Source organism: Thunnus thynnus, chromosome 15 (genome assembly GCF_963924715.1).
Source record: "Thunnus thynnus chromosome 15, fThuThy2.1, whole genome shotgun sequence".
Lineage (NCBI taxonomy): Eukaryota > Metazoa > Chordata > Actinopteri > Scombriformes > Scombridae > Thunnus > Thunnus thynnus.
Window position 1 is genome coordinate 30,521,202 of NC_089531.1, and position 13,965 is coordinate 30,535,166.

Genomic DNA, 13,965 nt, shown 5'->3' on the forward strand with positions numbered 1-13,965 from the left:
TTTGCAAGGACCCTAAAGGCCCCAGGTTTACTATGAACAAGCAATTAGTGTGTGGAAACTTGATTAATTGGTCATTGTTAATAGATTTGTTGTGGAATAGCACCACTGAAACACCATATAATAGTGGCTTCAGGCGGTTCCAGTTTTGAGAGGGTTGGGGGGGTGGGGGTGGGATGTGGGGTTTTGGGGGGCTGTGTCAAATCTGGTTTTATATTATTTCATTTAATATGATTATATTTACATTGTGCAGTACATTATTCCTAACGCATAAACATTTTCCAGAGTAACAGTACTGGTTTTTGGGGCTCTTGTAGAGAAGCTGCCACGTGCACTGTTCTTTAAGCACGCTTATGCATTTTATTTCTTATGAATTAAACTTTTTAATCATGGGAGGAAGATTAGATTGGTTACACTGCTAGTAGACAAGATGAACAACTGTGTTAGAATATATCTGGTTATTTGATTTTAAAAAAAGTTCAAGGTAAGAGACTGTGTACATAAGAATTTTGGTGCAGAAGTTAACTACGACTCCCAATGTGTAGCCTATTTCAGTAAGAAACAGCCAATCACTGAGCGTAAAATTCATTCATGTATGCCACTAACAGCGAGCAGAAGCTAAAGATATTACAATGTTGATTTTACAATCTACAGACTGAATCAGTTGTCTTTTACTTTCTGGGTCACTTTTGAGTGAATTCAACAATTATCGCGCCACATTTTGTTTACAACGTTAGCGACAACGCGTCTTGAATTCATTACACTATGATTCACACCCCTGGCTTCTTCTCCATAGCAACGGTGGCCAAGGCTCATGGGTATTGTAGTGTTCTTAGCCGTCCGTAAAAATCATGAAAAAAAAAACGACATTTCTCAGAAACAAAGTGTAAATAATGTGCACTGGTGATCAGAATGTAAAGCTGTGGGATCGTTACATTATCTGAGAGAGTCCTGAGTTTCTATGTTCAGTAACATTGAGTAGATCGTTTAAAGAAATATTTGAAATGGGAATATAGAATGGGGAAATACACTTCCAGAACCACCATCCCCTCACACTTCACAACCGAGACAGTGGTAACCAAGGGGCCCACAGTTTATTTCTACCCTGGGCCCCATAACGTGTTAATCTCGTTCTGATTGGATGTGTGCGTGTGTTTTCACTGGAAAATTCTAGCACCCAACAATGATCTTGATGAATGTTTTCCATGCTTATGAGAATACAAATGGCCCTAATATAAAAAGTGGAAGAAGGAAGGACACAGGAGTAAGAACCTTTACATGCTTAAGTGCGCGTGGACAGACTGAAGACCAAAAATCCACACGGTGAAGTTTTACTTTAACGGGTAATGAACATGTCCTGCAGGCTGGCGGTGGGGCGGAGGATACAAAGACAGAGGGAGGGCAGGGGGAGAGGCTTGTTGTGGAGGAGCGGGTGCAGGGGAGGGTGGGGGGAGGAAAGATAAATGAGCAGGGCTGTGTTAAGGGATTGCAAATTCAAAGTGGTTTGTGAAACGGAGAGACTGAACATCCCTCCTCCTCCTCCTCCTCCTCCTCTCTCACATGCTGCTGCTGCAGTCAGCCTCAATCTAACGCACAGAGCTACGAGCCGCACACTGCTCCAATCATTTTTTCTCTCTTTCTCCTCCTGAGGGCTCACCGCATTCCTGCAACACCGAGGACACTTTCTCATCTTGAGATCGACCTTTCTTCTCTTTCTTTTCTTCTTCTTCTCCATTAGGCTCCACTGGATTATTAAGAACACAGAATTCTCGTGTATTGCGATGCTCTCATACAGCATGTGATGTGCCTTGTAATGAGCCTTTCGACAAGAGAGCCGTGGGTATGTAGGCGGATAGATGAGGAATGGCAGATAGATGACGCGGGTATACGGAAAAAATAAAGCTCTCTGCGTGATTCTTCGTCAACGCAGTGTGGATTTTTGTTCATATTTCGTAAGGAGGAAAGGGACGCGGTGTCATCTGTGTGAAACAGGCTTCGCGAGTTTAGTTTCAGCACCTTGGACAGCGGAGCGAGCTTAATCTCGACTTCATATCCCAGTTCATTTAGCTCCAGCCTGTTCTCATTTTAATCAACGGTCTCTATTCATCTTCGAACTTCTTCTCTGCATTTTACTGAATTCCTGAAACGAGTTGCATGGGCATCGTTTTCCGCGCATGCAGCGCAGGTTAAAAGACCTTTGACGGTCAAGGTTTATGGAGTTCTATTCAACACATGGTATTCTAGATAACAGTAATTTCCATAATCCTGAATTAGTTAAAGCTGAATAAGATTAATTCTGTTTATTGCCATTGTTTATCAGCTGTTAGATGTTATTTCTGCTCCAATGAAACCGTTATCACTCAAGTAGCCTTAATTGGTATTCTCAATGTGCTCCCATCTCTGAGGAAAACTCTACTTGTGCCGCTCATGGGAATTCATCCCTCTTGACCCACGCACAGTGCACCCTGCAGACTCAAAGCTGAACATTACTGGAGGAATAACGTGACTTATTTGAGTACCTCTGAGCCTCCAGCACCCACCAGCCATGGCTGCGCTCCTCAGCTACTTTATGACCCTTACCCTTACTGTCCTCCTGTCCTGCTCCTGCCCGGCTCTAGGCAAGAAAAAGCTCTACATCGGCGCCCTCTTCCCCATGAGCGGTGGCTGGCCTGGGGGCCAAGCCTGCCTCCCCGCCGCTCAGATGGCCCTGGACCTGGTGAATAAGAGGACTGACATACTACCAGACTACGAGCTGGAGCTGATACACTACGACAGTATGGTGAGTAACTCAGTACCTCAGTTTGGTGAAACTCATTGTTTCATTAACAATATAGACTCAGTCTTTCCCATCCTTCACTACAGTGCATGTGAATCAGAATCAGAGTTGGTTTTATTTGTCACGAGTTGTACATGCTGTAACTCAACAACACAAAAGGTTGAGACGAGATTTCCTGTTGATTATGCATCACCATTTCAAGTGTTTTCTAACCCATGTTCTGTTTCACAATTACTGTGTCTGTATGGGTCGAAAGCGCATGGCCAAATAGGTAATACCAAAATTAGGAATTTATGATTTATAACTATAATTTATTAATCATTAGTAACAACTTATAAACCTTTTATAAAAAGTAGAAAGTACTGGTGAAAAAGCTAATTGTTAGGCTGTTCTGGAAATGGTTGTCTTAAACCTTGAATGAGGTGAGAGCATAGCATTGCATCTCTTAATTAACTTTTCATTATTTATAACTGTGGAGTCCATGCAGCAGAATGTGGTTGTTTTATTTATATTGCTACACAGTGATTACATTTTCCACATCATGTCAGGCCATCATTAGGATAATTGGCAGTCCTCTCTCCTCTGTGTATTGTATGTTTTAAAATGCAGCATTCGGGTCATAAAATGGGTCGCAGCCCACAGAGAAATGACTAACTACTGTATAGTGGCACAACAACTGCATCTGTGTGTGTTTGCATAAGAGCAGGAGCTGTAAAATCAGCTCACATTCATACAATACCACCCCCTCTATTAATGGCTCCCTGTCTGCTCAGTTTCTAAACTTTACTGCTTATCTGTTTCTGTTTCTGTCTAAGCTCTACCTTAGCTAGGGCAGGGAATGATTTGGTTGAGGAAACATAATTAGAAAAAGAAAAGTATGGAGGTCAAGATGATAGGTAAGACAAAAGTGAACTAAACTTGTGATCAGCATTTCAGTTTCTACCTGTTGGACCAAGTCAATGTGACATTGGGTTGCTTCATGCTTTTCTGTGAGAAGTAAAAGCAGACTGTCTAGTCTGCGTTGACCTACTGCATGTTACTTAGTAATATAACTGTGTTTTTTGGTGTGTGTGTCTATACAGGCAAACACAGATGACTATAGACATGTAGAGAACTGAACAGCTGTTTGAACCTTTTGAATACTTTGCCAAATATGTTTTGGAGGAATAATGACTGCTGCCTGAAAGAGAACAGAATTACTGTCTTTGCAATAAACTCTATAGACTGGGCCCAGAATCCGTTGATATTGTAATAAAGTGAGTGCATATGTCATTTGTTGGTCCAAGAAAGTGGATTTAGTGTTAAGTTACTCTTTAGAAGTAAGTTACACTTAATCCAAAGCTTTGTGTTTTGTATTACCATGAAAATGTTGGTAACCCTTCCTTTTACAGTCCCCTAATTAGTATTTGCCTGGTAAATATATGGTATGGTATATGTTTGGGTAAATACCACTGGTAAATAAGTAGGTAAATACAGAGAAACTGCCGCTGAAATACTGAGAAAAAAACCTCCACTATTACCCGTTAACTCCATTGTTTTTATGGAAAAAAACTGGCAGCTGTGGTTGCTAGAACAATTCCGTAAAAAATACAGTAAAAATGTAAACAACTTTACAGAACAACATGTAAATTTTACAGTTTAAAACTGTTTCAATTTAAAATAGAATTATATTTAAAACCAGTAAATCCAACAGCCCTTTTCTGCTAAATTAGCACGACCATGCTGCTATTAAACCAGTTCTTTCAGTAACATTTACATGCAGTTTTCGCTTATCATACACTGAATCCCATTCAATTTTATTAATAATTACCAAAGAAACAACATAGTTCAACTGTAAAATCCTCATTATAAGACTGTCATTTAACTGAATTTTCCTGCAAATTTTACTTAAAAGTTGTTTATAAAGTAGTGTCTTTGCAGTATTAATGACAAGAGTTTTACATAAAAGCATTATCTAAAAACTGAATTTTCTGTAAAATTTCTTCATTACAATCACAAAGGCGTATAATCCTGACTCAATCTCAACTGTCAAACTGTCTAAAAGTAATTTTCATCACCTGCTACAATTATTGCTCAATGAAAAATAGAAACTGTTTTGCTACTTTACATGCATATTGGGCACTTCTATCTTAGACTTTTTGATTTAAAATGCACTGGCTTCTTACAGATGTTTGACTTTTACCAGAAATGTGAAAAGTGTAATCCAGTGTACACAGATTAAGCATTTAAAATTTGAAAAGCAGAGCTAGATATACCTGTGTGTTATTTTAAAGATGAAAAAATCCAATAACTTGCATTTCCAAAAGTTTATTCACCTTAAAGCAGTGAAAAATAACAGCCTTTCTTAACATACTTATTTGTAATATGTGCTTTACAAACATAACAATGGAGCTCCTGTGACAGATTAGTAATCATCTTATTGGAATTGAATGAAGAAAGGTGGAGGGAAACAAATAAAGACGAGAGAAATACAAGGCAAGAAAGAAAAAAATATAGGACCATTATAGGACCATTACAGGGTTAGGGACCATTATGGGGCTATTTTTTTTATTTTTTGAGTTTTCTGTAAAATTTAATCATTACAATTTAAAGGCATAAAATTCCATTCTATGACTCTTATCTAATATCACTCTCAAATATAAACTGTAAAACTGTCTAAAACTAATCACCTGTTAGGATTATTCCTCAGTGAAAAAATAGGAACTGTTCCTCTACATTACAGGTATACTTTTAGATGATTTAATTTAAACTGCACTGCCCTCTTGCATTGCATTTGAGAAGCAAAGCTAGTAATACCTTAAGAGTTACTGTACTGAAAGATAAAAAAAATCCTATAGTAACTTGTATTTCCAAAAGCTAACCTCAGACCAGTAAACAATAACATATGTCCATTCTCAATGAATGTACTCACAGTAAGTACTTACCAACAGTAAAATAGAGAGCATGTGCAGATTAGTGGGACGGCTGTGGCTCAGGAGGTAGAGCGGGTCGTCCACTAATCCTAAAATCGGCCGTTCGATTCCCGGCTTCTCCAGTCCACATGCCGATGTGTCCTTGGGCAAGACACTTAACCCCAAATTGCTCCTGATGGCTGTGCCATCAGTGTATGAATGTGTGGGACCTTGCATGGTAGCCCCTGTACCCATTCAGCGAATGAATGTGTGTGAATGGGTGAATGTGATTCGTAGTGTAAAAAGCGCTTTGAGTGGTCGGAAGACTAGAAAGGCGCTATACAAGTACAGGCCATTTACCATTCATTTAGTGCTAATCTTACTGGAACTGAAAGAGGAAAGATGGAGGGAAAGAAACAAAGATGAGAAGAAAAAAGAATGAAAGAAAGAAAGAAAAGAAAGAAAAGACTTTCCTCCTGAAAATGTCTTAAGGACAATTAAGGGCTTATTTTTTATGAATAAATGTAAGAATTTTAACATCCTTTGGATTACTGTATTACTGTACTGATTTCCTCATTATGAAAAATAGAACAAATGGACCAATATCCTCAAACAAGCCCTTCAAATTGAGGTACAGGCATGCAGATGATAAAATAAACAGCAATAAAACTCAGTAACAATTGCATACAAACTCCTTATCAATTTTGTCTGAAACTTTCACTTGCTTCTTTAACATTTTAAGAACTGAGCAGATAATGAGCTGAAACACACTTTCAAACTGCTTCACTCTCTAGTCAAGCAATTTTCATTTCTTTTTCTTAATGCAATACTTCAAGTACGGTGCAACATCGTAGGATAAGACACCCTCAAATATGTCATGGCCTAAACAAGGTGAAAGACCAGGCTGGCAAACATGAAAAGATTTCAGAGCATTGAAAATGGAGTTTACCTTTATGCCTTTGATGTCTTGACTGTCTTGAATTAGGAGATCACCAACAGCAGAATCATAACTTTCAGGTGTGTGCTGTGGACCACATACATTTGGATCATCACTCTCAAACTTACTCCGCGTGATTCCACAGTACCTACAAAATTAATGAGAATGACTAAAATTTTCAGTAAACCCACCAATGCCATGTGAACCCAAATTATCACCAGCAATACAATACAGAGCCCCTTTTACAGTTTCACCACTTCACAGTGAACGTGTTTTTACAACCAGTTGCTGCACATGACACAGGTCACCCCTCCTCTATATGCTCATTCAAGTGGGATATAAGTTCTTTCACTGTGTGAACACAGCGAAATTGCACACTTGGCATTTGGCGCTATATAAATAAAATTGAACTGAATTGAAAACTTAAGATCTGTAACAACAGAGCTAGCAGTAGCAGAGGGTGCAGGCAAATTGTGAACACAATAGAAATGAGCTTTAAAAGCTGCATAAGTATAAAATGGGTGCTTGCAGTTGACGCCAACACATTTAAAAAAACAACGGGGTTCACTCCTGTGAACTCTAAAATGCAGCACATAACCCCTCAACGTATCTAGTGTTTTGCTGCAAAAATGGCAGGTAATCATTTTTGCAAGCTAACAACCTTGCCTATTTTTCAAAAGTTTTTTACCCTCTTCGGGCGTCGCTGAAAAAAACACAGCTCCACAACAGCATGGAAACAAACTGAAAATTAATGAGTTCAGCGTTTAGCACGAAACCCACCAGACTAATTAACCCTGTCAGTCGGTGTTAATTCTGCAAAGTATACCTTCAGTCACAAACAGAAGCTAATATTTTTCGGTTAACAAACGGTCATGGTATGTATTTCAAGTTTGAAGAAAATGAAACGTTAGCATACCTGTGCCCATGATGCCACCACGTAAACAAATGTTCACTGCAATTACCTGTACTGCCAAGCACATTTTATTTTGTTTGTGAACATGAATAGAAATAAAAAGGTTTCACAGAACAAGTAACACTCAAATGTTTTGAAATCCATTGGCTATTAGCAACACATACTCGTTAGTTCTTTTATCAGGAGGATATAAAAATAATTGATGTGTAATGCAATTTTTTGAAGAACCCTTTCCCCTAGCCTACTGCTATATTGTTAAATATAGGCCTACTCAATTCTACCAATTTCTAAAGCGTAATACGGTTTCTTTCAGTCTAAAAAAAATCTACCTGACAAAAAATTATTTTAACACTAACATGTTGTAATTTTAAGTGTATTATATTGATTTTTATATTACAGGTTTTCTGTGTTTAAACTACAGTAATCTGTAAATTCTACCCAGAAATATGATTTCAGCATATTCTTACTTTAAAAATAACAGTTATGCTTGGTTAAGTATTTCACAAAATATAACTGTGAATTAACCACTGCTTCATTATCTTTCTATTTAAACTTTTTTTTATATTGTGATTTTTACAGCACTTCACTGTTAATTTCACAGACATTTTTTTACAGTGTATACATCAATTCAACTTACAATTATAATGATCCAAGGTTTATGTTGGTATTGTAACAGCCCAAGTTTAATTATGTACTATCTAGAAATCAAGATAGTATTTTCCAATAAATAACTTTTTCATATATAGTTATTGTTCATGCAGTATATAAAGGGTTTATTATATACTTACCTAGTAACAACCTCCGCAGGAACAGTTTTCCTCTAGTGTCATGGTACATCTTCTTAAGTACTGTATAGGTTCCTGCAGATGATTTTACAATTTTTTTTTTATAATTTACTTACATTTTACAGTAAGTACTTTTTACAGTAAGTAAAGCATTGCAATTTACGGAGTAACTAAACTGAAACTATACTGTAGAAGAAGAAAAGAAATAAATTCATATTAATAATTGTATTTACCTTTAATTATTAATAATTATCTTTGATAATTGAACTATTCAACCCTTTAGTTGCTCTAAAGACTGTGGCCAGTACCCCACTCTTCAGACCAAAGGGGGAAATGCTGGGCCTCATGTACCATGTGCATGAGACAAAGGCCCTGTTTACACCTGGCATTAACATGCACCTTGGGTGTTCCGATCACAAGTGGACAGCTCTAAGTACGTCTGTTCACACCTGGCATTAACATACGTCTCCACATGCATCTTGAGTGACCACTTGTGATTGGATCTCACTTCCCCGCTCTATATGCAAATAAACACGTACATCATTTCTGTTTGCGAGGACCAAATTCATTGTTGTTATTTAACCAGTGGGAGGACCGGGGGTCTTTGTACCCTCTGCCCAAAGCTGTGTTCAACTTGTTTGATAACAGGATAAACAAATATACAATGCATTGTGTGCCCCCTCACAAAAATCAAATGTCTGTGTTGATTTGCTCTAGCGCCGCATCTGAACATATATATGACAAATATAGAGTTATATGCAGCAATCTCCCTGCAGCTGCGTCTCTCCACTGAGAGACACTGTGCGCATTTACGCACGAGGCACAGCAGCCTAACTTCATTGATTATTTAAATCTCGGACACGCTGACAGGATCAGTCAGGATCTAATGTTAATTAAAGTTGTGTGTTCTTCTACATATCCAATATGTTATGCTGTTACACATACACAGTCCAGGTTCATACTGTCTGGAGTAAAGCAGCTATCCTCCTGATAAATCTTGAGCTCCATTATGTCGAGCAGCAAGCCACAAGACTAATAAGTGTAGTTCCTTTAATTCTCATGAAAAACAGAAAAACAAAATAATGCATTTCTTTATCCTGTTATCAAACAAGTTGAACACAGGAGGCAGCAATTCAATTCCCCTGCCTAGTCTCCCGGAAAATAGAGGACGTCAGTGGAGTAGGTGGTCCTTCAGGGCCAAAGGCAGGCCCCCACACACTCATAAAGCCTGATAACAAAGAAAGGTGCCAAGTCAAACAAAGGGACTCAAAACGGACTTCAACTCCCATTGTGCCCTGCAAATCATACCTAGGTGTGAAATCTCGTGAGTCAAACTCTTGGCTCCCATTGGACGAGATCCGCTCGAAATGCATGGGGGTTTTCCCCCTCCGGCCATGATGTCACCAAGAGTATAAACACAGGAGGCACTTCTCAAAGTGCATTTCCAGCTGTTCACATGGCTAATATAAGGAAGTAACTACGTATGTACGTGACTGTAACTAGGCCATACAATTTCAGTCTTGCTGGACGAGTAGAAATTTCTCTGTGTTCAGCTGAGCACGTTACTGGATCCAAAGAAGACCACTGTGCTGCCCAGCACTCTCACCCTTTCCTGCAGAAGTGAAGAAGAAGGATAACCCCACTTTTCTTCAACTGAGTCGACTCTGCTTTCTCCCCCGCAATGTCACCGAGGATCAGCTGCTGTGAACCTGCCAACCTGCCAAGGATGGCCCCATCATTACGGATGGACTGAAACACACCCTTCCTTAAGTGACACAAGTAAGAGGTTTAAGTCTGAGCAGAGATAGGTTATTAAAGTGTGTGTATTTTCAGCCTCAATGCTGTTTGTTGTGAAGTTAATGGAACATGAGTCCAGTTGTTGCTGCTGAAGATACTGTGAAGTATTGTTGCTGTTTGTTGCTTGTTTGGTTGTGTTTATCATGCTCGATTTGTGTTTGTCCAACTGCTTGGACCGTTTTGTGTTAGCTTGCCATCGTGTGTGAGACTGTGGGTTGCATTTTATTTGTTGAAATCAGACTGCGGCCGACGAATAAGTACGTTTGCACTAGGGGTGTGCCCAAATACAAATATGTTATTCGGCAAAGCACAAATAGTGTTTTGTTGTTTGTTTGTTTTTTTACAAATATTTGTTTCATACAAATATTTTAAAAATTATTTGTTTTCAGGAAGAAAAAAACACCCATGTCAACTACCAGTGCACGGGTTGGTTACATCACTATCTCAGTATCTCTCCTCTGCTCCACTGTTATGTCTATCAGCAGGTCCCAACAAGGAGTCACATCCACCTGCTACATGATGCACCTTTCCTAATTTGGACATCACACCCAGAGTTGGGGGTGTTCCCCAGAGATAAAGCTGAGCTACTGACACACACGAAGTGACTCTCCATAACCTGTCGTTCCCCTTCTCCTTTCCACAAAGTTAGGATGTAAAAAATAGGCAATAAATGAAAAGAGCAAAGCAATAATCGCCTTTGAAGTTCTTCCCTACACGTTACACGCTGTTCTGTCTCTTTGTTATGGGTGTATAAATAGGAAGAGGTCTGTCTGCAATGAGGTGATAAGTAAAGTTTTAGCTCAGTAGTCAGCGCAGTCGTCTATGACCTAGGAGACTCCAGTTTGAGAACCGGTGTAGGGACCTCCTTCGTAAGGTAGTTTATTCATGAACACTTATTGTAACACTTTAATTTTCTAAAATTAAAAGCGCAATAAAAACAAAAGCAAAAACAGGATTTTTAAGCCTCTTTCCACTTTTATTTGAATACAAATACAAATAATTTCGCTGCCTCAACAAATACTGATACAAATACAAGTACTGGGCTGCACTCATTCGCGCCATGTCTCTGTATAAATAAAAGCAAGCACGAATTCTCCTCACGATTGCTGAGAAATTTCGCTTTTTGGTGCTTCTACCTCATTTGCTAACAATGCACATACCTGCTCCTATAAATACACACGCACACATTTGGTGAGCAGATAACTCTATAGCAGAGCTTAGCCCTGTCCCCAAGTTATCTTATTGTTAGAGACACATGTTGAGCCGGTAGATGCCGTTACCCATCGTCTCTGTTCAAATCTTGCTGTCATCTTCTGTGACCCAAATTCTTGCGTAACCCCCCACGACTGCCACAGCTACAACCATCTGAGCTTTTTTTTTCTTTTGTAGCTCAATAACAAACAGTATTGTGCTCTAGGTTTAATACACAATACAAACTATAACTCACTGTAACTTCTATTAAATGCAAAAGACACATCACTCCCTAATATAAGTGAGTGAAACTGTGACATATAAAGCAACATATTCCTTTGAAATTTACCTTAAAACAGCATAAAACATGTGAGTTTACACTCTGGACATAGAGGTAACTTGTACAAACTTCTTGCCAAAGTCTGCCTAGCATGGTGCATAATTAGCAGTTAGCATGCTAATAAACATTAATTTGGTTGTTAAAACTTTACCATAAGGCAGGCAACACATTACCATAAGACAGACAGTGTCATATATCTTAAATATGAATGCTCACCCAATAGGAGAATATCACAAAAGCAAGTGATTTGACGCTGGTGAGTGCATAGAGTGAGCAACTTGCTCTCACAGGCTAACTGCCACAGCTACAACCATCTGACCTGCTTTTCCTCCTACCAGCATGTTCGTATACAAACTGACCGTTGTAAAGCAGTTGTAAAGTAGTAGTCGTACCACTTAAAAGGTGTTACGAATTGGATGAAAGTGACAATATAATGACACAAACTGACTAAAATTATAGCTGGGTTACATCCTCCCCACCCAATCACTGTTATTGGCTAAAGACTGCACTAACCCTGCAATTTGCTGCTGCAAGGACATAAAAAAAAACATAAAACAGTGTCTGAGGTGTGGGTGGACGTAAGAGCCTGGTAATACCATGGAAACAAACAAGGCTTCCTTTTACAGTACAGTTTCAGCTTACTTACTTAGTAAAAACAGTCTTTAAAAAATAGCATTTAAGATGTACCATGATACTAAAGGAGAACTTTTCCTGCGGAGGGTGTTACCAAGGAAGTATTGATGTAAGTTTTCATCTTAAATAAAAACAATTCCATTGTTTCTAAGATAAAATATAATAAACCCTTAATAAAGTGGTGTAGCCACAAACAATATCTATATAAGAAAAAGTTATTTATCAGAGAGTACTATCTTAATTTCTAGATAGTGCATTAAACTTCTTTGTATTTACGTACTTATTTACCAATGGTAATTACCCAATAATATACTATAATTTACCATATATTTACCGGGTAAATACTTATTAATTAGGGGACTGTAAAAGGAAGGGTTACCAAAACATTATTCTTGCTTTAGTAGTCAAGAGCAGATATTGTAGTAAAAACAACACTGACAGTGAACAGTACATTCAATATGAACATTTAGTGTTGTCAGTAAACAGTTTGACATGTTATTTTAAATGTTTCCTGATACATAATGTATTCTGAGCGGTATCATGTTTCCTACTTTACATCTTGCTCATGTAAAATAGTTTCATATGAACATAATTTTGAGGAAACAGGGTTGCAAGGAGATAGAGGAGGGGTTGAAAAAATAATGTAGAGACATATTAAAAGGGTTTTAAAAGAAACCTTTACAAACACTGCCACAGGGTTATTTAGCACAATAATCAGACTGTATTGCCATTTAGTTCCACTTCATTCAATTAGACTGACATTGTGCTCATGTTAGTTGATTTCTGTTTGGGAGTTTTTTCTTCGTAGTTGTCCTAACAAATTAGTAGCCAATGAAATATTCATCCTGCTGGTGTCTTTTCAGTCATCTAGACATTTGTTGAGAGACACAGAGAAGCATAATAATAATAATAATAATAATAATAATAATAATAATAATAATAATAATAATAATAATAATGATAATAATAATAGAGATATGACTAGCAATAACAAGTAGCAGCAATAGCTGGAGAAGGACACCAACAGGACCGCCACCGTCCCCGCACCACTCCCATGGCAAAGGCCCACAGCTGGAACCCTAGGGTTTCCTGTGAGATGAGAAAGCACAAAAAACTCCAGGGAAGAAGCCAAGTTAGTAACATGCATTAATGGTACATGAATGCATACATATGGAGAGGAGGAGGAGATTTGACTGATTGATTGTATTTATTTATTGGAACAGTGTACAGTTTTTAACATAAAAGATGCACTGCATCGGAGTTAGCTCAAAGCTAATTTACATCCGCAGTCCCCCACAATCAAAACATACAACATCACAACAAACAGTACAAAGCAAAAAACACACAGAACACACCATACAATATACAAGATACAAAATACAAAGCTACACACAACAGCGCATCACATACACCCACAATGTCAATTAGAAATTAATAATGTAAACTTGTCAAATTAAAAGCAAGACTACCTGCGCTAATGAGAAGACCATAGATGAAATTTAGACTCAGTGGTCACAGAGCTGATTGGTCTTTTAATAAGATCTTTTAATTTGGCCTTGAATGTATTGATTGAACTGCAGTTCTTCATATCAGGTAGGGCATTCCACTTAGTTGTGGCTTTCACACAGAAAGCTGACTGCCCAAATGCAGTGTGATGAAATGGTATGGTACAATCTTGTATAGAGGATATTCTGGAGGATCGAAT

The 13,965-nt window shown here is 38.2% G+C and overlaps 1 protein-coding gene across 1 annotated transcript in view; it reads left to right on the plus strand.

Moving 5' to 3' along the window:
* The first annotated feature begins 1,535 nt into the window (after window positions 1-1,535).
* Window positions 1,536-13,965, plus strand: part of LOC137198518 (gamma-aminobutyric acid type B receptor subunit 1-like) — a 127,803-nt gene continuing 115,373 nt past the window's right edge. The window contains exon 1 of the mRNA XM_067612403.1: window positions 1,536-2,776. Coding sequence (XP_067468504.1) covers window positions 2,543-2,776 — 234 coding nt within the window. The 5' untranslated portion in view covers window positions 1,536-2,542. The remainder of the gene's footprint in view (window positions 2,777-13,965) is intronic.